This window comes from Acipenser ruthenus, chromosome 4 (assembly GCF_902713425.1).
Source record: "Acipenser ruthenus chromosome 4, fAciRut3.2 maternal haplotype, whole genome shotgun sequence".
Lineage (NCBI taxonomy): Eukaryota > Metazoa > Chordata > Actinopteri > Acipenseriformes > Acipenseridae > Acipenser > Acipenser ruthenus.
This window is the reverse complement of record NC_081192.1, coordinates 32697596-32722292: the sequence shown is the minus strand read 5'-3', so window position 1 is coordinate 32722292 and position 24697 is coordinate 32697596. Positions and strand designations below refer to the sequence as shown.

Here is a 24697-nt window from a genome sequence, read left to right as displayed (position 1 = left end):
AAGACTAAAGGCCGTATGATTTATAGGTCTGAAACCTAAGCTTTTGAAAATTATTCTCTTAATAATTGACAACAAGAGTCAACTACTTGTATTAGTTTAACATATTGGTGTCTATTAAATTGATCAAAGCACTAAGATAATTAAAACTTGAGGAGAAAAGAATGATTGGTATTTAGATCAGTAAATGTTTTTAGATCAACTGGTCAGGATAACATTTGACATGTACTTGAATAAGAGAGAAAGCAACATATCAATATACACTTTGGAATAGTAAACTTGTTACAATGATTAAAATACATTGTGCCTTTCACAAGAACGAACGGTGATCCTGTATTAAAATGTGCCTAAGGATTTGTTTCATGATTTAGTGTTCTAAGGTTTTTGGCAGCAGGCATCATTGCATTTATATTTATTGGTTTCAATTTTGGATTGAAGTATTATGATACATTGATTAGCTCCATTTTGATTTAGTGATTTTTATTCTCAGCAAGACAAAGACACAGTTTTTAATCTACCAAAGCACAGAATGACTTGCCAATCATTTTTAAAAAGACAATCAAGCTTCTATTAATCATTTTAATAAAAAAAAAAAAAATCTTTTAATTAAACATAAAACGATTGCATTAATACTATCAGAAAAATCAATACTATTCTGAAATTTTCAGGTTATTCAATGACCAATAGTTTAAAAAAACGGAAATTAAAGATTAAACAAAGATTTTTGGAGATATTACATGTATATACCTCAAATACCTCTGTATACTGGATGTTACATTTTCAACAGACCCTACAAATGAATGTAAAAAATAATTTATACAAATTATAACAACTTATAAAACATTCTTGGGGCAGATTACAAGGTATTTTAATGGGCTTACATGAACCACAAACATATGTCTGAATTAGGGATAGAACGGTTATGATTCTCCCAGACCGAAACCGATATTTGCATAAAATTCCAAACCGAACAATACTGACAAATGATAAAACCGAACCAAAACAGATTTTTTTTTTTGTATTTGTAGTCTTAGAACTAAGCAAGTGGCACTTTCAGAAGCTCATTGCACACTTTGCTGGATGTAGATGGTTCATATTAACATCCCTTAATACTTTTACTATGGTAACATAAATCAAAAGTTATGACAACACTTACCTGACTGCCCTCAGTAGGAATAACTGTGGCTTCATACTTAGTCTGGGTGTTCACATGTCTAGAGCGGTTTTCTTTCCATGTTATTAAAACTATTTTTTAATGAAAGCTGCTGGTGCTAGTACTCGTACACGCAGACATCCGCAAACACTCAGCCTGCGTACCCTAACCTAAACTCCTTGTTAAAAACTGCATCATAAGACATGAAAAGCTGATACTAGAAGTCTGAGTTAAAAAAAAAAAAAAAAGAAGAATGGAGTTAGTCTGTCAAAATCACTGTATACACAGATAAAATATAATGATGCTAGACTGACTGAAACAACCAAATACAAAAGCATTGAGAGAAAATAAAATGTTTGTTGAGCTCCCGAAGAGTTCTATGTATTATAGTAACGGGCTATAATAAACATACTACTAAATGGAGAACTGTTTTTTGGGTTCTAGTTTTAGTTTTTTGCTGACATAAATCTAGGTGACAATTATAAGTGTTTCCTCATCAGAAACTATTTTAAAATGCTGCCACACATCAGTAACTTTGAAGCAGACGTGATTTGCCACTGACAATCAACTGTGACCGTGGGGGTACCAGAAAAATAATAATAAATAAAGTCTCTTAATACATTATTTTGTACATTGTGTCTAATTGTATAATACATTGCTATGAGTGACACAATTACACTGCGTTGAGCTTATTTATCACAATTAAAAAAAATAATAATCATTTCGGTTTTATTGGAAAAAACAGCTGATAAACAAACCCATCATAACCGACTTGCACCTCTAGTCTGAATACTTTTTTTTTTTTCCTTGACAAAAAATATTATTTTGTATTGCCTTGTAATTACAGGTGGGCAAAAGGTTCTGAATGTCTAGCCCTCTAAGGTGTTATTAATTTTTTCAGAACCAAATGGGATTTTTAATTAAAAACTATTTATCTATTTTACTGCTGAGAATTTAGCCAAGTGGGAAATTGACATGAAGTGAAGGAACTGAATCGTCTTGCGCTCTTAACAGTTTTTTTTTTCCATTTAAATTAAGAATTTAAAATTAGCAATTGTACTTAGTTATTCATTGAAGAGTAGAGTAGAAAATAAAAGCATTTGCCACGCCTAACTGGAATCTACAGCATATTTATATGTGATTCTGTTCTCTATATTTTGTTTTGTTCAATAGCTATGTTCAACCTTTAGGGGGTCAGGGAGCAGGTCAGTCTTCATGCTTACCTTACCAAGTAAAATTGTAGATGACCAAACCAAGACCTTCAGAGGGCAAGGCTAATCCATTAACACACTGTGACACCAATCTCCTAATACATTCTATTGTTTATAATGTTTGATGATGGAATTAGTTTGTTCATACAAATGGTGCCACATTATGCAGCAACTCTAGGTGTCAACTACAAGACATTATGGTGGTAGGTGTTCAGTGAACAGTGGGTCAAAGTGACCAACTAACCTGTAAATTACCCTGCATGATTTTATTCGTTTTTTAAAAACATAATCCCTCGTGAAAGGGCCAGGGATACCCACCACCAGGTATTATGACAGAAATTGATGCAGCACTTACAGTCTTATCTCCGTGTGTGTTACTGTTTTCTACTGGCATGCTGCTGGTATTACTTCCTGAGGGCACAACCCTGTCAGCATTATGTGCCAGCCTAGTACTATCCTGAGGTGGAGGCATGCTCTGCAATAGTTAAGACACACAACAGCACAACATCAAACTAATGGGGTAAATGGCAGGTTAATTCAAAACAGTCAAACGTGCAGTTAAGAGGTGATAGGCAAACACAAATGAGCAATTCAAACAAACTAGTGCTGAGACAAACAAACTTTGTTCTTGTTTTCAGTATTCAGATGAATAAAAATGAAAGATTATTTAAATAATTAGCTGACAAAAATGCACGTACAAGTAGAGCTCCATCAAAGACATTTCTTGGTAGTAAAGTACACTCTGTACACCCGTAGTAACTCTCTTTTGTGTGGTAGAATGTGTTTGATTTATGTGAGCCTTTCGTGAATAAAATACATTCGGCTAAAGAAAAGGGTCATTCTTGTTTTCAAATGTGTTTTTGATTATTCAAATATTTGTCCCAACACTAAAAACTATGCTACACATAGGCAGCAGTGTGGAGTAGTAGGGCAGCAGTGTGGAGTAGTGGTTAGGGCTCTGGACTCTTGACCGGAGGGTCATGGGTTCAATCCCCAGTCGGGAACACTGTTGTTGTACCCTTGAGCAAGGTACTTTACCTAGATGGCTCCAGTAAAAAACCCAACTATACAAATGGGTAATTGTATGTAAAAATGATGTGATATCTTGTAACAATTGTAAGTCGCTCTGGATAAGGGCGTCTGCTAAGAAATAAATAACATACGTAGACACTCATGCACAAAGCTCATGCGGTTTCAAGTCATGATGTAGGTCTTTATCGGCCACCACAAACTTTCAAAAGAGACTAGTTGTAAATGCAACTTTAGCAAAAACAACTTTATATTTCATATAAGTACACTGCTTTAAGATTATTTGTTGTAATGATTTGGTGGCAACAAATTCAAGAAATATGTTAAATAGCAAAAACACCATGGGTATAATTATGCACCTGCCTCATATTTGCATTACCTTCTTTGCTTGTGTAAGTGATGGATGCGACTTTACTACACAGAGGATGGTAATCAAGTTAAATGCATTTGAGGTAAAACCTTTATCGTCATTCTTATTACAGACTTCCAAAAGTGAGAGGGGGCTTGTCTGTGCCTAGTCATAATGACAACTTAGTAACCTCTACAATAGGGCCCAGGCTTTCTGTAATGTATCACAAATTAAAACATGTTATCTTTATTGCATATTTATAAAGAATATCTCTGTTTCATAGCCCGTCCTACCCATTATTTTAACCCCTCCCCAAACAGTTTTTTTTATGTTATACAGTTTTTTCCCCTCATAGTATAATTACAGTTAAGAAACAACCTGTACACATAGTTTTTCATTGCATAAAAAGAAAATCTTCATAACAGAGAAAACTATTTAATTTGTACATTGTTCAGCAGAAATATTATAAACAAATCACCTGCCTAACACTTCCCTGGTAACAACAAACCTACAATTTTTAAACACGTCTTTAAACTTTAGAAGTGCAGTTCTAAAAGAAGGGTGAGGCTTGTTTAGACATATTCTGTAAATTGTATGGCGTGAACGACATACATATTTTTATTTGTATTACCAAAACTAAACTCACATTTTTTCATTTTTTATGAATGCCAAATTACGCTAAAAGTGGTTACTTTCCCACACTTAAGCGAATGACTATTTTCTTAATTTCATTTATATCATCATCACATCCCTTAAAATCTTCTGAGGATGCAAAACTCCATGATAAAGGTTTGACCTTAAACTCGGTCAAAGTAAAGGGCACTGCATATACAGGATTGTGCTCTCCCGGACACATTAACATGTAATTTGTATGATGGGATTGTTACCTGTCCGAGGAGAGGTCTGGACTCCAAAGGGTTCTTTACTTTGTGCTCTTCTTTAACAGGCATTAACGACTTCAGGAACTTCGGTGGCTGAGGTGATAATGCTCTAAATGGACTTGCACTAAAGAAAAGGGGGGCTTCTTGCAGAGCACCTGAGAAATAAAGAGTGCCAGTTTCTTTAAAAAATGTGAACATTCACACACAGATATAACAATACTCTACAGCATTTGCTACTGTCTTTTTAAATGCATACAGTATTTGACTTCTAATTGCCAAAATAACGGACCACTTTGGGACAGTATTTTTTGTCTGGAATGTCACGGGTCCACTCTCTTGCTGTGGATGACCAAACTCTGAAACACATTTAAAATGATTAGTCCAGCTTTATCCCACTTGCACAAAGTGATATTCATTGCACAAGAATGTTATACAGTGGCAGTGACACTATTTACCCTACAATACAATGTTTCTCTTGCATTTGCACATGTAGTGAAACACATAGAGAAACACATATCTTTTAAAAATGGTTCCTGACTGTTTGAGATAGTCGTATCTCAGACACCGCACTAGTTATTACTCTAGTGGTATCCAGGAAAAAGAACAAAAAACAGTCACATTATAATGAATGTTCTAGACACGAGATCTGGAGCGCTCAGGAGGGCAAAGCACCACACAAGCCACTCATTGTCTATGGTGAAGACACAGGAGTACACAAAGGACCAACACAAACTCATGATAATATATTTTGAAGAAATATATCTGACAAAAGCCACACATTTCATACAAACTAACAATGGTTTCAAGTTTTTGTATTTATTTTTACCAGTATTTTCTTTACTTTTGCGTGGGGAGTCCTTGGGCAGTGTGCCATAAAACGATAAGTCCTGACAGTTGGAAGAACAGTCAGATATGTCGAGTTGGCTTTCTGAATGACCCTGTAAAAGAAAGACAGCAACGTATTCAGCAAAAGGGAACCAAATTCATCTCCAGACACAACTGAAGTAAGTTTGGTGGTCGTAATTTGTACACCGTCTGCCCTATTATGATATTACCACCAGCCCAAATGAATAAAGCTTCAGCGTAATAGTCAAAACTCTCATTAAATCCACTTTAGACTGGAATCGACTACACATGTTTTATTGTCCTGTCTTTAATATTGGTTCTTGAAGAAAAACAGCATAACTTGTGAGCGGAGATTTGACCACCATGGATAACCAAGATGATTTGTTTTGTCAGCTAGTCGTGTTCTGTCACACTTATACACAAAAACATCATATTTATAGAGGTCATTTTCAAAGCGAGTTATCAGTGTGATAGAAAAAGAGAGGCAGTTGTCTCCATATATCCATAGATTGTGATGGATAACTTTACCCAGTGTCATCACATTGGATAAGCGGCCTGCTAGTTATAACTGGAAACAGCTACTTAATGCCTTTCTATAGATGTATTGTTTTTTCATTTCTGATTTAAGGTTGCCAAACTACAAGCACTGAAACACAAAGTGATCATATTTATGCCCATATATGGACATCAGGGCGTCTGCTAAGAAATAAATAATAATAATAATAATAATAATAATAATAATAATAATAATAATAATAATAATAATAATAATAATAATAATAATCATTCTACTTAGGCAGCAAAGGGTTAAATCTCTTATTTTGATTTTACACTAGCCTATCAGACAAACACTACCTTGAAATCATCTTCATCACATCCAGAGAGGTCTAATCTGCTACAGGACATCTGCATACAAGGAGTAAGGAGGGTATGTTTAGGGTAAACATCTGTAATGTATTTAACAGAACTTTTCCTTTCTATGAATTTTGTATATACATGCTTTGTTCTTACATGTTGGACATTAGGCGTGCTGATGCTTCTCCTTATATGCTTTCCTTTTGCAGAAAGTGCTTCTTTAACTGTAACAGCCTGTAAAAAAAACATTGACAGAAGATTTACATCCTTTCAATAACAGCAAAGATCATTTATTTACTGTACTGTAAGGTACAGCAATGACCTTGTCTGTGTAAGCACAAAAAAATACAAAAGGAGAATTCTGAATCTCACATTTCATATGTTTTTAAACTAAACAACTCTGTTTTGAAGACTGGGCATACAAAGATATTAACCAAAAAAAGATAGATTGAAATGTTGCATTTTCATCTGCTTCTTAAAAAAAAAAAAAAAAAAAGTGTCAGTCCCGTTTTAAAACCAGTCATCTAAAATAAGCAGCCAAGGACCACTTTAATGGTCACCTTCTTTATTTCAACTCATAGATGATCTTTGACCATTGCAGAATAGATTGCAGGCTGTTAGCCCTATTTGATATTCAGGCAAGAAGAGATATTCTTTTACTGCACAACTTCACTAGCACTGGACATGTAGGTAACATTTTCTTTGCTCTTGCTGTACCTGTCTCAACCGCTCCAGGCTCAGGATATTCTCCACCTCCAGCACTCCTCGAGTATACTTTTCAATGTAGGTCTCTCCGTCAGCCGTACCCTCGTTCTCTCCCCTCGCTGCCATGAGCGCCAACGTCTCTCTGTCCTCAGTCTCCTCTGATGCCTGCATTTTCAAAAAAGCAGAATTGAAGTAAACTATTTACTATCCCAAACCACGATCTATTACCTTTTGTAAAGAAAGGACCAACAATTATGGCCTGAAAGCCTGCTAACCATCCCCTTAAATTTTTGTTGGTTTAAAGTAAAAAGATAGGAATCACTTAACAATTGAGAAGCAAATAACACAAACTAAAACAAAATTATGATTTTTATAACAAATGCCCTTTAAAAAAAACAAAAAAAACCCAGCCTTTGTGTGCAAGTTAAGATAGGAACAGACTAACTGAATGCGGAATAGAGTTCCAAAAGTTAGGGGCACAGTATAAAAACGTCCTTTGCTTGCTTTTTTCATCTTAAGGAGGTGCAGAAGGACTGCAGCCTGTGAACACAAGGTCACGGATAATGACACTGGCTGCAGTCAAACATGATGCCAGCAGGACCTATGAGTGCTTCCCCTCTCAGATATAGAGGCTTAACCCTGACCTGAACAAACCCCTACTTCAGTGCTGGGCTTCTTTCAAGCAGAGATGGACAATTGTGCTGAATTTGTGATGTAGACTAATATCCACTGGGGGCACAGCTGAGACAACCAAACTCACTTCACTGTTGACCTGTGCTGGCGTCAAAGGCATGAGAATCTAGTGAGTTAGCATGGTGTCCCACCTAGCTCCCTCTGTTTATTAATTTTTTTTTTTTCTGTCTATACACATTATTGCACCACCAAGCAAGGTCAAGCAAACAAACAAAAGCTAAGTAACAAACTAACTAAGCAATCAAGTAACTAAATAACTAACTAAATAAAATAATAATAATAATAATAATAATAATAATAATAATAATAATAATAATAATAATAATAATAATAATAATACAGAAACCATTGGTCATTTTACAAGCGAATAAAAAAAGTGACATTTCTTGTGAATTAAATGAATGAAAACAAAGCAGTTAATTTGGACTTTTTTTTTTAATTTCCTCACCTTAGGTATATTTGACACTATTTCATATGTGACGCCACAGGAATAGAGAATGTTTTTCATGGATATTCTTCTCTTCAGACTCTGTGTAAAGCTCTGAAAAAACATGTCAGACACGAGGAACCCAACTTTAGTATAATATATATTTTTTGAACACAAATGGCTTGCAAAGTAAGTAAACACAAAACCACAAATGAGCATTGTAATTTTAAAGCACAAGCTCAACTTCCTATAAAAATGGAATTAAGGCTTCTTAAAAGAAATGCCCCTGCCCTGTAATAACATCCTCCCTCTACAGTACAGAACAGGTCTGAAGTAGGCATGATTATGGCTTATATTTTACCAGTAATTCCATTCCAATAACATTGTTTAAATGTAACAATTTAACCAAGTAAGATCTTACAAGGAATGCAGTAGTTTTACATTACGCATGACATTTGTTGCCTTCACAGGCTTTTCGTTAATGTATTTTTTTTTTTTTTTTTTTAAATCAGCAGCATTACAAAAAGGTCTACCAGCTCATATATCCACTCTGGCTTTCTCTTCTTTTCACAGAAAGCAGCACTGGCTCAATGTACATTTTTATTTTGACGGGATTGAACCTTGAACTTCCAGTATAGAGCACTTTGTTAAAGTATCACCATTTTCTATAACCAGACTGTTCTTGCCTGCTTGTTGTAAACACTGACTGCAATCCTCTTCCTTATCACTAACTCCATAGCAGCAGGATGGCTAAGTTGAACTGTAGCCTTGACGATTAAATAGATTCGCTCATGTTGAGGTGTTATTCTGTTTAAGTGCACAGAGTCATGGATTGAAGAGTCCCAAGAAGCAACAGCTGACACCTATAATAAAAAAAGCAAAATGTTCAGTATAATTAAAGATATATATACAAAAAAAGTTTTATATTTAAAATGATTAATTCTACTAGCCAAGACCTGTTATTTAAAACACTGCTTAGTGTCCTTCAGATGGAAACCCATTACCCTGGGTTTCACCAATGTAGCTAAAAATATGAGCACTTTGATTCACACATTCTCCCTCACTAATGAGTCTGCAGTACCTCCTCATCACTGTGCCCGATGACAGGCAAGTAGAAGAACTGGCTCCCATGTTCCTTCGGTAGAATGGAGTTCACTCCTGCCGCATGAGGTCCTGTTAGCTGTTCGTTCACTGTGAGGTCATCAGCTGTTTAAGAGATAAGGGAGCAAACTAGGTGTCAAACAATATTCACAGTGTTTGCATCACAATACTAAAGGACCAAAAGCACTACACATCATTTTGTAGTACCAAAATGGCCTTTGAATGAAGATTAAATGTAATTTATAGTTCGTACTAAAAAATGCTGCCCTTTCAACCAAACAGTCTGTTCTTAATGATCATTTAGTGTGTCCATATAATTTACTCCTGTATTTTTCCATATTGTAAAATGTCTAGTTATGTACCCTCACAGCAGCAACTCCCCAAAACAGCTCAGGAGAACCACCCCCAAACAAATAACTTTATTACACCCAAGAGAATGACATCGGATGCTTGTAAGCTACCAAGGCCAACCCTATAGGTGTCTGCTGTAGATCACGGAGCAACCGGACAATAAGGGTCACAGACATGGGCTCCCCTAACTGCATGATATACACCACACGTCCATCCCTTTACAAGGTGAGCTACTTGGGGACCCCCTAAATAAGAGTGAATGGTAAACATTCTAAACATTATATCTTACCATTTAAATCCAGGAAGAGGACTGGGATATGAGCCTCCATTCCAGGGGAGGGAGCCCTGAAACAAAATCAGGATATTTATATTTTTAATCATACATCTTTTTGGTGTATTACAGGAGGTCACTTTGATTTGTTGCCAGAAACATCCCCAGTAATGAATCTAAACTTGACATAAAAATGGCATTAAATACTTAATAGTGTTACTTGGAGAACCATGTGTTGTGATTAACATTATCTTTGGTATCTTATTGCAACAAGCCCATACAAAATCTGATCAAATTAAGGAGAACGATTCTCACGATGTACTGATTCTGACAAATGTAAGTATGTATGTATGCCAAAAATCCATACAGGCCAGTGAAAGACAGATTTACAGCTATGGTCAAAAGCTTTGCATCACCCTGTAGAATTAACACATTTTGCTTCACAAAGTCGAATGAAACCTGCTGAATAATGTTATGTTAACATATTGAATGACATGCACAGTTTTCCATATACTGTATAACAAAAAACTGACAAATTAAAAATGTAAAAATAGAAATACCTTACTGCTATTATGGTTTCAGGTAGATTTTTGCGATATCATTTTGCAGTTTCTTTGATTACACAATGTTAAATAAAATGTCTCAATCCTAAAATTCTAGGTGATGCAAAACTTTTGGCCAGGTTGGGCCTATGACCTTGTTCCAACTTTGCCTCATGGACTCACAGCTATTACATTTTTTGTTTTGCAAAAATTCAAAATACTTTATCTGTTTCTGATCATTAACAAAAGCTCTTTTAACTAGTATGTGTAGATGTTTTTAATGTAAAAAAAGACTTGCTATTCACACTGTAACTAGTTGAAACCAATGGGTGCAAATATCTCAAATTACCCCCATTGGATTATCTTGAAAAGCATGGAGGCTTTGCTAATGCCATCCCAATGAACAGTCTCTGAAAATGATTGAGGGGGTTCAGCTACATGTACAATCTTGTATATTCCTCCAATTGTATTGAATTTTAATAAAATGAATGTGGTTCTCATTACGGCTCTTGCAGCCCTCTTGTTTCAGAACCTCAGTGATTCAGGGTCTCTGCTGCTGACGCTCACCAGTGTGCAGGTGCTCCTGGGATGCCACTGCCTGGCGAGGGCACCAGGACTGCGTTCCTCTCCTCCGTCAGCCCCACCCACTGCTCCACAAGACGGGCCTCCCGCTCCACGTCGTCATCCGTTTTCTCTGTGGGTAAAAAGACAAAATACGATCAGGGTTAGATACTAGTCCTTCCCCCATCATGAGTTTCAGAACCTCAATTCATTATAATATTTCAATGAGCAGGAGCCAGGAGTTTGAGCAATCAGGCCACTGTTAAATAAACTGTACCTCCCCTATAGCTGCATGAACAGGTGCTAATAGTAAACAGGTAAGACTTATTCATACTGTGATCATTTAGCAGGAGTCCAATTACTCAAATTCCTGGCACCAGGTAATTTCAATAAAATACCTAAACAAGGGGAGTTCTGAAAGACAAGACTGGATTCAGGACTAATGTGAGCTTCTAAAATGTATGATAAAAATCCCCCAATGATCAGTTTTTAAATCACATAGCCTAGTCCAGATCCAATACTGATATTCACAACAGAGTGAAACTCAAGTTTTGACTAGCCAAATAGGATTATGCATAGTACAAGACCCAAATCAAGAGCTATAAAAACAGACCTTGTTCTGAAACGGTCGTGGAGGAATTCTATATAAAAATCTTCTTTTCATTGCTACTGTTTCTTGGTTTGAGTATTTAAAGTAATGGAGAAACAATATCACACACAGACATGCATTTTTTCACAAACCTTGTTTATTGATGATTTTTTTGATTTGCTCATCCAGGTATTCTTTGCGCTTTATTAATGCTTCAGACCACTTATCTCTCACACAGTTTAAATCTTCCTCCTGGTGAATTACAACAACAAAGGGGGCAACAACTGTTGACATGCTCCTGCTGTGTATCTTATTACAGGACTTCTTATTAGGGGAAGGCAAACAAAAAAAAGTGCAGTTTCTTCAAGGATTTAAAACACAACAGTGGCTTGCAAAGGCAGTTCATTAGCAGCACTGCCTGTGCTATGAAGCTACATCATAATGTATTTGTAATTTAGGTAGGAGTTAATGAGATCATCAGTTAATGAGATCATCATTAATAGTGTCGCCGTTTTATTCTCTAAAGAAAAGTGCTGCCTTCCTTTAAATAGTCTTGTAGGGTAGCCAAGAGAAAGCAATGCAGAACATTGTGTTTTTTTTTTTTTTATTAAACTAATTACAGGCTGTAACTTCGTTGTACTAACAAATAATTAAAAAAGCATTTTAAACATTATATATTGCAAACTATTACTTCATTGTACAATGAATTGGATTCTATTGGTGTGCTCCATGCTGCTTCTCAGCAGCCTGACCAAATCAGACCTAGCTATTGATACAGAATCGTAACATAAATATCCAGCAAACGTACAGGCAGGTTACAAACTACACAGTATTTGGTTGAGTAAAGGACAGTATATATGATTTGGCAAGTACAGAAGAGTAGTCACAACTTCCACTGTGTTCTGTAGGGGGTGCTGTTTTTCCATCATTCGATCCATGTGATGTTCAATGTAATTTCCATTTGCTTCAATTACAGCAGACATTTTTGTGTTGTAAACAGCTAATCAGAGCATCATCACTGGAAGGACTTTCTTGTTTTCTGGTGATAAGCTTCAAGTTGTCTGTGCTGATCACCAACAATATGTTGTGCACTGAGGGTTAATGTAAATTAGGGATGCACAATATTCCCATAGGCCACAATCAAAGAAAATGTGGAGCACATCATGGGGCAACACCTCCTACCGAATGTCAGTGCTCTGTAAATACCTTTTCTCCCCTATTGGTGTTCATCCCTGAAGTGACCAAAATATTATTATTTTAGATGAAACTACAAAGATAAAATTTAGTAGATTCCACAAGAATGTAAATGTTCTGAATACAAATACAATTTTCTGTATTGCTTTAGCTTTGATAATTTGTATACTTCTGGTTGATCTGGTACGGCGTGTAAATTGGACACTAATTGCAATTAGCATTTTACTATAATCCATAAAAACTCCTAAAAAAATTAAAAGTATAGGTTGCCCTCCCCTACATTGTTTTAATATTTTGAAAACAGAAATCCAGTATAACATTTTAATATAGAGAAGTGCACTGTAAACAGTTGTGTTCCTTTTGTCACAAAAATACAGAAAACTACCTACACCTCTGCAAGTATGCTCATAATTGTCTGTATTTTTATTCAATTAGAAGTAGTTAGGCGTGTAGGCGCTTGTGAAGAAGGGTAATTGTTAAATGTTTCAGATTAGGTTCCCCTGCGACGGACTGACAATTATTTTCTCATGCAAATAAATCATGCAGCCATGCTTTAGAAACTGTGAAACATTTTTCTTTTAAATCTCAATGATGTAGCACAGTGGCAAGAAGCAAAGACACAGCCCCCTCCCCCTGGTGGTCTGATAGCTACATTGCCACATATGTTATACCATTCACTACACTCCAACAAGAAATTGGACTGACAAATAAATGCAATATTACTGGGGTGAATAATTTTTTCACAATAAAAATACGTTTCTGCAAAGGTAATTTTGCAATAGGAATACATTCATATTATCTGGTGCACCACTGACATATGCTTCATTAAAATATTTAGTGTGTATTTAAACTGAAGATGTTTTGTTAAAATATTCAGTAATACCACAATATTAAGTGAACAAAGGGGTCACTAAAATGGGCAATATATGCTCCAAACACTATTGTTCTGTATATATTTATCTGTCGTAATACAAGTAGGAAGGTAGTGCGCTGCGTAAAAATCCATTCCCACCTAAAATCAGTCTCAAAACACTTGCAGGATGTGGACAACTGACCTGATCTGACTTCCCATGAAATCCTAGTGAACAAAAGCTTAGTAAATCTGTCCCTGAATGTCTCTTAAGGAAGTTAATGCTCATCACATTGTTTAAAAACAAAAATGTATTAATGATCACGATTGTAGCCCCAGTTATTTTGATCATTGCTTGTCCCATGTATGGATAGCTTGCCATTAGCAGTGCTGAGCCTCATGCCATAGTATCCATAGCAACAGCAGCAGTAGTCATAATACCTGGTAACTATCCATATCATCACCAACATCCTCTTTCTGGTAGAAGAAAATAAACTCAGTAAAAACACAAGAGCAAGCGATAAAAAACAAACAAAAAAAAACACACACAAAATAACAAACATTCATATAGAATTGTATTGTAAGGTATAAGGTGAACAATTTTTGCTTTGAGTAAAATATAAACAAACCAACACTAGTTGTCACTAATATCAAGTAAAGACACTTACAAAGATTACTAAAAATTACTTTTAAATCATCTACAAATTGCTTAAACCTCCTGAAAGTAAAAACTAAATTTAAGCAATCTGATTTCTTAATATTTAAAATGACTATACAGTACTTTAAAGATTACTTGTTATTTTTTAGCACTACTATTTCTTCTCATGCTTGTCAAAGGCTATGACAAAAATGAGGGTTAATATTATTAAACAAAAAAGATATCTGAAGAGAGTCATGTAGGAGAAATAACAGCAATATCTGTTACCTCATATTGGCTCCCCTAATATTGGTGGTTTTAGACACTACAGCTATGTAGGAAATACTAATGTCTATATAACTAATAAATTTGAGGAGGTAAGGTTTGATAATGTGCTTATGTAAAAACTACTTATCTATTTCTGTATATCATAATGGTACACAAATAGTATTAGGATGGTTTGGTTAATGGAAAGATGTATGCAGATGTAGGTACAAGGTGTATGTACAAGAAATGATATGTTGGAATCAATTAATCAAATACATGTTTAAAAGACGGGTTACACCCTGGTATGTCAATAAACACAATTAATCTGAAATCACAATTCTTTCATTTTACCTTTAAAATAATGCAATACATAATCTGATAACAGTGCAACCTGTCTCACTACAGCTGCTATGTGTAGAAGCTTGAGCAGTAAACCTTCCAACACAAGTCCACTAAACTATAAGTCAGAAAAACAAACATTGTGGCTTCATTACTGTAATTGGATTCTTATGAGGTGTTTTATTACCTTTCAAAAAATAGGAGTTTACCTAGTAAAACTTCAATATAAATACTAGTTTCTTTCCTCCCCTATGTACTGGTGTTACCTGGTAACTGTCCAAGGCCCGTTGCAGTTTAGTTGATCGAGCACAAACACAGCCAATAGAAACTGAGAGAATGGCCTCCACCATGAGAGGCAGCGTGCCGGACTGCTGGACAGGCTTCACGGTGACGTGGATCCTGCGAGAATGACCCTGTGCAGGACACAACCACACCATCATTGCACACATACAAAAGACAGTCCATAACTCTACTAATCCACTGTACATTGCAGTATAGCATTTTGTAGACAATGGGCAATAAAGTAAACAAAAAGCTTCTAAAAAAAAAATACAGCAGGAGATGAAAATAAGCTTGAATGCATATAAAAGCAAAACATGAGCAATTGTTTAATATGACTTAATAAATGACTCCTTACACACTCAGCCATTCTCCTGTGGTATCGTCACTGAACATCAAAGAATCCAAATGCATGTTCACACATACTCACAGTAAGGGTATACTTTCATAAACCTAATTTATCTTCTCGTGTGTAAACAATGAAAGACCTACAGAGTCATATCAAAATTGATAATAAATTACTGGTCGAATCCCAGTATAGAAACTCCTACTACATCACTCAAAGTTTCTCCTGTACCTGCCGGAGCTGAAAGACCCCACCAGTGTTGACGTCTTTAGTCTGGTGCAGCTCCACAGCCGTGTACTCCCCCATTTCATTGAGCTCCTGAATGGAAATCCACATTTCAATCCTCCGAGACACTTCACTCCATCTAGTGGGGAAAAATAAAAAGGCAACTGGTAATCAGAAAGCAGTACAGTGCTTTGTTAGCCACAGCCACCTTTATTATACTATATGTTATTGAAGCTGACACCCTGGGATCCTTCAAGAAGCTGCCTGATGAGATTCTGGGAACAATAAGCTACTAACAACCAAACGAGCAAGATGGGCCGAATGGCCTCCTCTCGTTTGTAAACTTTCTTATGTTCTTATACTGTAATATCCTCATTTTATTTAACAGCTTTTCAATATTTTACCCCCATTTTCTGCCCAATTTAGAATGTCCAATTATTTTTTTCTCCTCACTGCAGCAATTCCCCACACAGCTCAGGAGAACTGAAGGTTTAGTGGATGACCTCCGATCCCACAGCCAAGCAATGTTCTTCTTCTACACCCAATAACTCGTGAGCAGATGGACAAAGGCCAGCCATGCAGGTGTCCACCCAAGCTCATAAGTCACCTGGCTGGTAGGCTCCGCTGTAGTGTGATGAGGAGAAACAGTCCCTTCCAGTTATGCCTCCCTAACCCGCAAGAGCACCAATGCGATGCTCCCTGTGGAATCTCCATCAATATATTATTTTGTCTCTGTGCATTGAAATGGTTCTGACCACATAACCTGTCTCTTCCCCCCAACCCCCAAGTAAAACATGGTTGAAAATAAATACAAAAAAAGTACATATTTTCATTGTCCTCTGAAGAAAAAAAAGCCTAAGGAAGACTATACTGGTGTGTGTACCTGTCTCTGAATGTTCGTGTTTTTGCCTGCATTATGTCCAACTCCCAAAGTGACCTGCCATTTCCTGCACATCGGTGACCCCACACCTCGATAGCCAAGGCGCCTTCCGAAATGAATTCCAGGAATTCCTCTGTCACGTGAACCACGTAGTCCTGGAAAGAAAGCAAGAGGACATCAACGTTAACAGCAAGCATGAACTGAAAAAGGCAATGCTTTCTCTTCAGCACAGAGCAAAGGGATCCTGTAAGACAGCAGCAATGATGAAACTGCAGTAAAACAATATGTTAATTGGTAACATGTCTATTTTGTACTGTACTATAATGCTAAGACATGTCATTTTATTTACGGTTAATTAACATTTTCTATTAATTACACCTGTGTCATATTTTCCTTTTATTCTTCAATTACATGTATTTTAATATTGCTTGTGCGTCAAACTGTGATATCTAACATAAACTACATTTTCAACACAATGTAATATGAGAAAGTGGGGCTAAGAAGTAAGTACATTTTAAAGCGTACTTTACAAATGGTAATTTCCACTCCTGTATAAAACACCTGCCTTCATTACCAAACATTTGACTCAATTACTTTGGTAACACTGGTAGTTTCCATGCCAGTAAAGGTACATTTCAATAGCTTTGCTCTAGGAATTCCTGTACCTGCATTAGTGAACCAAGTACAAATGGTGTAAAATGAAGAAAATAAATTGCTGACGTTTGTAAGCAGTATACATTTATTCAACATGGATAAATTCCAGCTGCATTTTTTATTTACCTTACAGTGCTCAAATTTCACTGTGAACTGTGCATCCTTGTTCCTTACAGACGGCATGTCAGGGTTGACCATAGGTGGTGCAACAGTGGCCTCGGACTGATCCCAGAAGGTGTACTGACTGAACACAAAGTTGGAAAGGTTCAGAGGCAGACCTGTGGCTTCTTTGATTTTCACCTGTAAGAAGGTAAGGGAACTTGTAAAACTTGTAAAATACCCAAAAAGGACACAGCCCACAGATAGGTATAAATGACTCTATTACAATTAGTTTTAAAAAACATATTTAAAAAATTGCCAGCTTTTCATTCCTTAGTCTGGAGTGATAACTAAGGCTTCATAATCAATTTTCTAATCTTTTATTAAGCCCTATCACACTGGCATGCTCTACCCGGGTCATAAACCTGTGTCATGTGGGTCGGCTATGCGATTTCACACTGCTTTTTGAAGAAGAACGTCGGCCTGGGTGACAGAAGCAAGTATACAATGCGCCTACGCAATGCCCTGGAAGCAACAACAGTCACATGACCACCCTTTCATCTATTCAGCTTTTCTGGATTGAATCGTTGGCCCAAATGTTGATTAGAGCAAATGTTTTTACATCCATGCTGCAACATGGTTCATGGTGTGCGAACATCCATCATGCATTGTGTCTCGCTCGACCCGGATCAAAGCGCATTGATCCGGGTAGGAGCGTTAGTGTGAAAGGGGGGTTAGATTAAGCATTGAGACATATTCAGAAAGCTTTAACTTGCAACTTATTTAATGAATTATATTTTTTTAAAAGTTTGATAGATTAAATGAAGTGGGATATTCATGAAGCTGTTCAAGACTGTTGTTGTCTAGAAATAAATTATGACAGAAAACATTCAAAACATTCTTTAATGCTGTGAGCACGGTCCATCTGATCTCATTACATTATCTAGGTTCTGTAGAACTTTGTTCTTTAGTTGTATTCGTTTTTTTAATTTAATAGCCAACATGCACATTTTTCAAATACCACGGTAGAAAAAGTCTTCCTGTGTCAGACTCACACACATGGTCTACCCCAGGTGTAAGACAACGGTCTATGGAAGTGAAGTTAGACCATTAAACCAACCACCACCAGTGATAGGGTACCAGGAAGCAGTGTGATAAAAAAAAGAAAAAAAACACGATGCAGTGCAGCAGAGCCAGTGATAATAAGAGAATAAAAAACATTGATTTTAAAGCCTTTGTTGTCACTTCTTTCAACTGGAATGTGAACAGAAATGGCTATTCAATTCTAATTTCCATCTCAGTAAAAGTTATTTTTCAATTGCTATGTATGGTAATGGCACCTACCCTGCATGCTAGTTTCTTTGCAATGTGGACGATTTCTCCATTGTTGTCCATCACCTCATACCTGCCGCTCTCACTGGAGTTCTCAGAAGAGTCGTCTCCTCCTGCCAGACGCTCAGGAACAGCCCCACTGATCCGCATCAGCTCCACGTGTAGTCTACCTGCAACCTACAGAGCACATCACAGCCTTGTATAATGCAACAAGGTAAATAATGCTCCGTTTCTACTGCCTGGCGCTCCCGGCTACGGCCGCCCATGGTAACAAAACAGGTTTCAACTGGTCGCCCAAGCTGCTGAGGCGGCTACCTGGTCAGGCTTTGTATCGCATACTCAATGTAGATAAACTGGCTGCAAAGAAAGTGCGTCACCATGTTGCCAGGAGGTCTTTAAGCTCTTAGTTTACGGCCATGATGAAACATGTGGAACTTGATATATAAAAACTAAGCGATGTTAGCCAAACAAAAACAGTACCATCTCCTTGCCTTGTTTAAATAAGTTAACAAAACAATAACTCAGCCAGCAAGGATATAGCAGCAACAGAATGTAGAACAACTTCTTGTAACAAAAATCCACGTAAAGTGTCAACCTCAATATGGCAACCGCATAAGGTCAGAGGTTAAGGTCAAGGTCACCAATACATTTATCATGCAAGGATTTTATAACTGACATACGAGGCTTTGATACTGTGGTGACAATAGCATTGTAAAATTGCATGAAAGGGTTCTTTATTTTTTTAGGATTCCTTGCCTTTCAGCAGGTGTTTCTTTACTCTCTGTCTTCAAATAAGTGTAATTTTCGCAAAACAGCATCATTGACGGATACAGCACTTTTACACTCAGTTACATGTGATGGAATTCATGTGGAAGCTATTTTGACATTAGCTACCACAGGTACTTCAAATAGCAACCCAGAAAGGTCAACAGATGCTTGTTGCATTGTTTTTCCTTTTCTCTTACCTCCCCCTGCTGGCTGATGATGGGAACTGCATACTGAAGCTTGACATCATGGAAAAGGCACTCCAAAAAAACATTAGCTACACCGATGAGGTTATGGTTTTCCTGGGCCTCGTAGAAAGGGTCACCCTGTTTGTCATTGAGCTTGCTTTGCTAAAAAAAAAATGACAAAGGAGATGTGGGTTTTAGATATGGGTTACATCAGACTGCAGACACTGGATTATATTTAAAACATGAAAAAAAAAGTAATTATAAAAGGTCCCCATACAAATTCAATGATATAAAAATAATAGCAATAACAAAAAAAAAATATTGTAGTTGGAGGTACTGTACTCTAAATACTGTTTTGGCTACAAAAGTCACTAGCCCTTTTTAGAAAGTGTTGTGTGTGCATTCTGCAATTTTCAGGTATTCCTGAGATGCTCTGTAGGCTGTAAGGTTGCAGCACTGCTTGTGGCCATTATCCTCTCCTGCATTTTATTTAAAATATTATTCACAAAAACAGACCGTACTCAGCAACTATTAAAGAGTAACTGTAGAGATATTGTTTTTTAACCTCAGAATTGTGCTGTTTGTTCTATGCACAGAATTACATCTATACACAGGATAAAATATTATGGAATTTTGACCAATTGTACACTACAGTACACCCTCGCTATAAACACCCTTCATTATAACAAACCTTCTGCTGTAACGAACTTGGCCTCTGGACCCCAAATAAAAAAAATTAAAAAAGCTAATATAAACACACACTGTGAACATCCCGGTCTGTACACACAGGATGCCACCTCTGCAGAGAAGTCAACTCTTTTGTCTTAATAAAAAGCGTGCGCTTTGTAACTTAAAAAACGAAAATCATAGGGGCTCCCGAGTGGCGCATCCAGTAAAAGCACTCGCTAGAGTGCAGGATGCGCTCTATAGCCTGGACGTCGCGAGTTCGAGTCCAGGCTATTCCACAGCCGACCGAGGACGGGAGCTTCCAGGGGGCGGCGTTCAATTGGCCGAGCGTCATCCGGGGGGAGGGAGGGTTAGGTCGGCCAGGGTGTCCTCGGCTCACCGCGCACCAGCGACCCCTGTAGTCTGGCCGGGCACCTGCGGGCTTGCCTGTAAGCTGCCCAGAGCTGCGTTGTCCTCCGACGCTGTAGCTCTGAGGCGGCTGCACGGTGAGTTCGCAGTGTGTAAAGAAGCGGGCGGCTGACGGCACACGCTTCGGAGGACAGCGTGTGTTCATCTTCGCCCCTCCCGAGTCAGCGCAGGGGTGGTAGCGGTGAGCTGAGCCTAAAAAAATAATTGGGCATTTCAAATTGGGGGGAAAATAATAAAAACTAATTGGCAACGACTAAATAAAAAAAAATAAAAAAAAACGAAAATCATTTTATGTTGCAACAAAGCTGGAAACTATATTGATCGTTTGAAAAAAGGACTAGGGCAGGTATCTCTCTCGTGAATATAGGTTGTCAAAAACCACTATTATTTGGCTTGTTCAGCAACCATGCAGCAAAGCAAAATTGATTAAAGAAAAAAACAACAGCAACAAAAAACTTGAGGATCTGATGAACTTCTGATGTCGGGTTGATTTGGAATAAAAGCTCAGTTTGGGATTCTAGCATTTTGGATTGAGATTTGGTGCACTTTAAAACGATTCATGCCAGATTGATTTTGAATAAAAGTTCAGCTTCAATTCAGGATTTTTGCTTTTTGTACTGCGTTTTAATTCTTTAATGAATCGGATAAAGCAAAGGCAGAATACCGCATACATGAGCTGTCCAGGAGGTAGGTAGGTTCCAGTACTTACGATCACCACTGTGTCCTCTTTCCAGTCGCGGTAGTGGTCTCTCATATCCACCAGTTTGTTCTCCAGCTTTTCGATGGTCCACACCTGGGTACCTTTCCTTTTTCTCCGTACCTGGATAGCCGGCTCACTCACAATAGCTCCTCGCTGGAAAAGCAAACGGACATAATACAAGTATTCATTCTGCATTCTACTAGAGTTCAGCAAAATTAAACTATAATCTGCAATATCTGGATCACACACATTCAGATTCTGTTTTCACTCAAATATACCTGTTGCCTCATTTGTTCTCAATAAAATACTTGAATATTTTACCTAAAAATTGTACTTTGCACTCAAAAAAGTACTGTACAAGCTGTTTCATTAGCCTTTTTGCTGTAGAATGAGAGATGCACCCTAATTACTGAAAGTGCCCTGAGCATGGGACACCATAGTTGAATAACTAAGATTTCAATTTAGTCAAAAAAAGTGTACAGCTTGAAAGAAACACTTTCAATATTTTGGATTTCATTTCAGATTTAAAGTTTTAAAAAAAAGTTAATAACCAACTCACTTGTTTTTACCCTGAAGCAAAAAAAAAAAAAAAACAACACACCTGTGCCACATTTCTGCAGATTGTAGTTAATTTCACTATACTGGACAAATAAATATTTCAGACAAAATCACCTTTCTGTTAGCGCTGAGGTTGGCAGCGGGAATCTGGAGCGTCACTTGGTAGTCTGTATTCTTATTCATTTCCTCCGCTAAGAAGTCGGCTTCTCTCACAAGTGCATTGGCTCGGACTACTTGCTCGCGCAGCTTGGATAAACTCTGCCTGAACAGCTCATCTCTAGAACAACAAAGGGAAAATACATTTTCAGAAACAATTACATTTTTTTTTACCGATACAAATGAAGTCTGGCTTTTTAAACAAATAGTTTTTGGGTCCTCAAGAGGACCAGTTAACAATGAAAGACTGTGACAAGAAAGTATCAATATACCTTTTTTTTGTCAATATTAAAGTGCTTGTTTATATCACCTTTTCTTTTATTGTTTTCCCCCACATTTCTTAGCTCAGTATGTGCAGTACAATAGGTGCCATTTTAAACCATACCTATATTTGTATTTTTTTAAATTAGTTAAATCAATTCAATGTACTGTAAGTATTACATAGAGGTAGATTTAAAAGTAGTCAAACCCGTTCATTACAACTACTCAAGGGGCCACCAAAAAGTGGTGAGCATTTGTTTCAAAACTCACGATAAACAAGGTCAACGTAATGTCTTTTTTTAATTCATTTTCCAACAGTAGTTACACTTTTGGTACACTGGGGACAAAACCTTTACAAAATCAGGGCCATCTTGTTTGAAATGATAAAAAAAAAAAAAACGAACTACTACCTTTCTTCAGACCAGAGCTTGACCTTCTGCTGGTCGGTCTGAGAGGTGAAGGAGAGCCTGTCAACGCTGCTGTGGTGCAGTCGCTCAGGGGAGAGCTGTTGTCGGAGCTGCTCCAGCTCGCGCTCGTACATCACGCGCTGCTCCTCCAAGGCATTCTTCTTCTCCTCCAGGTACTGCTTCTCCAGGACCTGCACCACATCCTGAATGGGGTCTGCAGTGAGCACAGACACGAGTCATTACACAAACACTGAGGAATTCTACTTGGGGGCCACTTAAAATGCCAAGTCTGAGAATCTTTCATGATTCTGGGAAAGTAAATTTACTTTATTTCCCAGGCCATCAATAAGAACAGATTACTCTGGCCAAGATAGATATTTTTTAGCTCATATCCCATTTCTTCGTATCGCTGAAGGGTGAAGCAGTATGCCCAACTGCAATGCATCACAACACAACACTGCCTGTCATACTAAAAGCATCGAAGTTAACAGCACATTTGAATATGGATGGCTTGAAGTCACAGGGACCCAATTAAAGAATTCACAGAGAAAAATGAGACATTCAAACCTTTGGTTGTGCAATGTGAATCTTCATAAATTTCAAAGATTATTTCCAGATTTTATTTATGAGCTTACACTGTTATATGTTTGGGGCCTCTACATTAAAGGCAAAATATCATCTCTATAGGTGTTTCCAGTAAAGATGTTACCAATAATACAAAAAGATGATACCTAGTTTGGTTTTCCTGAGCTACAGCAGTAGTATGAGCAGGCCTGTTTTTAGGTCAGAAGGTTGTGACACAAAGGTCACAAGGAGAGAGACAGCTGAAAATGTGGGGAACATAAACAAATAGGAAAGCCAGCTCGTTTCTGATAAAACACACTGTACAGATGGGTAACTATGGAAGAAGGTAGTGAACAGTTACCAAGGAATAATCATATTTTATACAAATTAACATGATTGTAAGGGTTGGGTACTGCAGCTTTAAGATATGAATGTGTTGGCCTAGTTTGTTATAAAACATATTAAACATAATTCACTGGGTTTAAGAATAATTTAGGGAAGCAGGTGCACCAATTTATGCAGATATCTCCACCTCACTGCTCAACCAAGAACACGCAATGTTGGAAAAACGTCACATTGATTTTATAATGAAATAATGATTAAACAGCATGACTGGCAATAACAGTGCAAAGCGTTTTTCAAACTGACTGCCAAAGATTTTGGTAAACTAACCTCTACACTCTAGTTCAACTGCAAGTAATTATTATTATTATTATTATTATTATTATTATTATTATTATTATTATTATTATTAATTTCTTAGCAGACGCCCTTATCCAGGGCGACTTACAATTGTTACAAGATATCACATTATTTTTACATACAATTACATTATTTTTTACACATTATTTTTACATACAATTACCCATTTATGCAGTTGGGTTTTTACTGGAGCAATCTAGGTAAAGTACCTTGTTCAAGGGTACAGCAGCAGTGTCCCCACTTGGGATTGAACCCAAGACCCTCCGGTCCAGAGTCCAGAGCCCTAACCACTACTCCACACTGCTGCCCAAAGTAATAGTTTAGCTAATGCGTTCATCTGTGTTGTTATTATTATTATTATTATTACTATTATTTTTTTTTTTTTTTTTTGTTTTGTTTTTTTAGCAGTTGTTCAAAACAATACTCCAATACTTGTGTGGCTTGAAGGTAAAAAGATAAATCACCTTTTTTTCAAATGGTGTTTCCTTTACTAATAAAACACTCAAAAGGAGTCAATATTTTCAAGATGGCTTGTACATTCTTCTTAAAAAATAGACTTTAAATTCACAAGGACTTAAAAAAAAAAAAAAAAAAGATACAAATAATGTGTGCCTGGTGGGATCAGACTTAAAAACACA

At 37.0% G+C, this 24697-nt stretch overlaps 1 protein-coding gene across 6 annotated transcripts in view; it reads right to left on the bottom strand.

Moving 5' to 3' along the window:
• Positions 1 to 24697, bottom strand: part of LOC117400173 (kinesin-like protein KIF13A) — a 122134-nt gene that overhangs the window by 3606 nt on the left and 93831 nt on the right. For 2 of the 6 annotated variants that reach the window (XM_034920320.2, XM_034920346.2), the window contains 22 exons: positions 22797 to 23007; positions 22084 to 22246; positions 21421 to 21564; positions 19629 to 19778; positions 18676 to 18840; positions 17359 to 17532; positions 16582 to 16733; positions 15705 to 15837; positions 15115 to 15261; positions 14047 to 14082; positions 11714 to 11813; positions 10979 to 11105; positions 9888 to 9943; positions 9228 to 9352; positions 8833 to 9009; positions 8168 to 8260; positions 7039 to 7191; positions 6478 to 6555; positions 6322 to 6372; positions 5447 to 5558; positions 4627 to 4775; positions 2717 to 2836 (listed from right to left, as the gene is read on the bottom strand). In XM_034920320.2, coding sequence (XP_034776211.2) covers positions 2717 to 2836; positions 4627 to 4775; positions 5447 to 5558; positions 6322 to 6372; positions 6478 to 6555; positions 7039 to 7191; positions 8168 to 8260; positions 8833 to 9009; positions 9228 to 9352; positions 9888 to 9943; positions 10979 to 11105; positions 11714 to 11813; positions 14047 to 14082; positions 15115 to 15261; positions 15705 to 15837; positions 16582 to 16733; positions 17359 to 17532; positions 18676 to 18840; positions 19629 to 19778; positions 21421 to 21564; positions 22084 to 22246; positions 22797 to 23007 — 2816 coding nt within the window. Of the gene's footprint in view, positions 1 to 744; positions 788 to 2716; positions 2837 to 4626; positions 4776 to 5446; positions 5559 to 6321; positions 6373 to 6477; positions 6556 to 7038; positions 7192 to 8167; positions 8261 to 8832; positions 9010 to 9227; positions 9353 to 9887; positions 9944 to 10978; positions 11106 to 11713; positions 11814 to 14046; positions 14083 to 15114; positions 15262 to 15704; positions 15838 to 16581; positions 16734 to 17358; positions 17533 to 18675; positions 18841 to 19628; positions 19779 to 21420; positions 21565 to 22083; positions 22247 to 22796; positions 23008 to 24697 lie in introns of all 6 variants that reach the window. The other 4 variants (XM_033999649.3, XM_034920324.2, XM_034920339.2 and 1 more) reach the window with 4 other exon arrangements.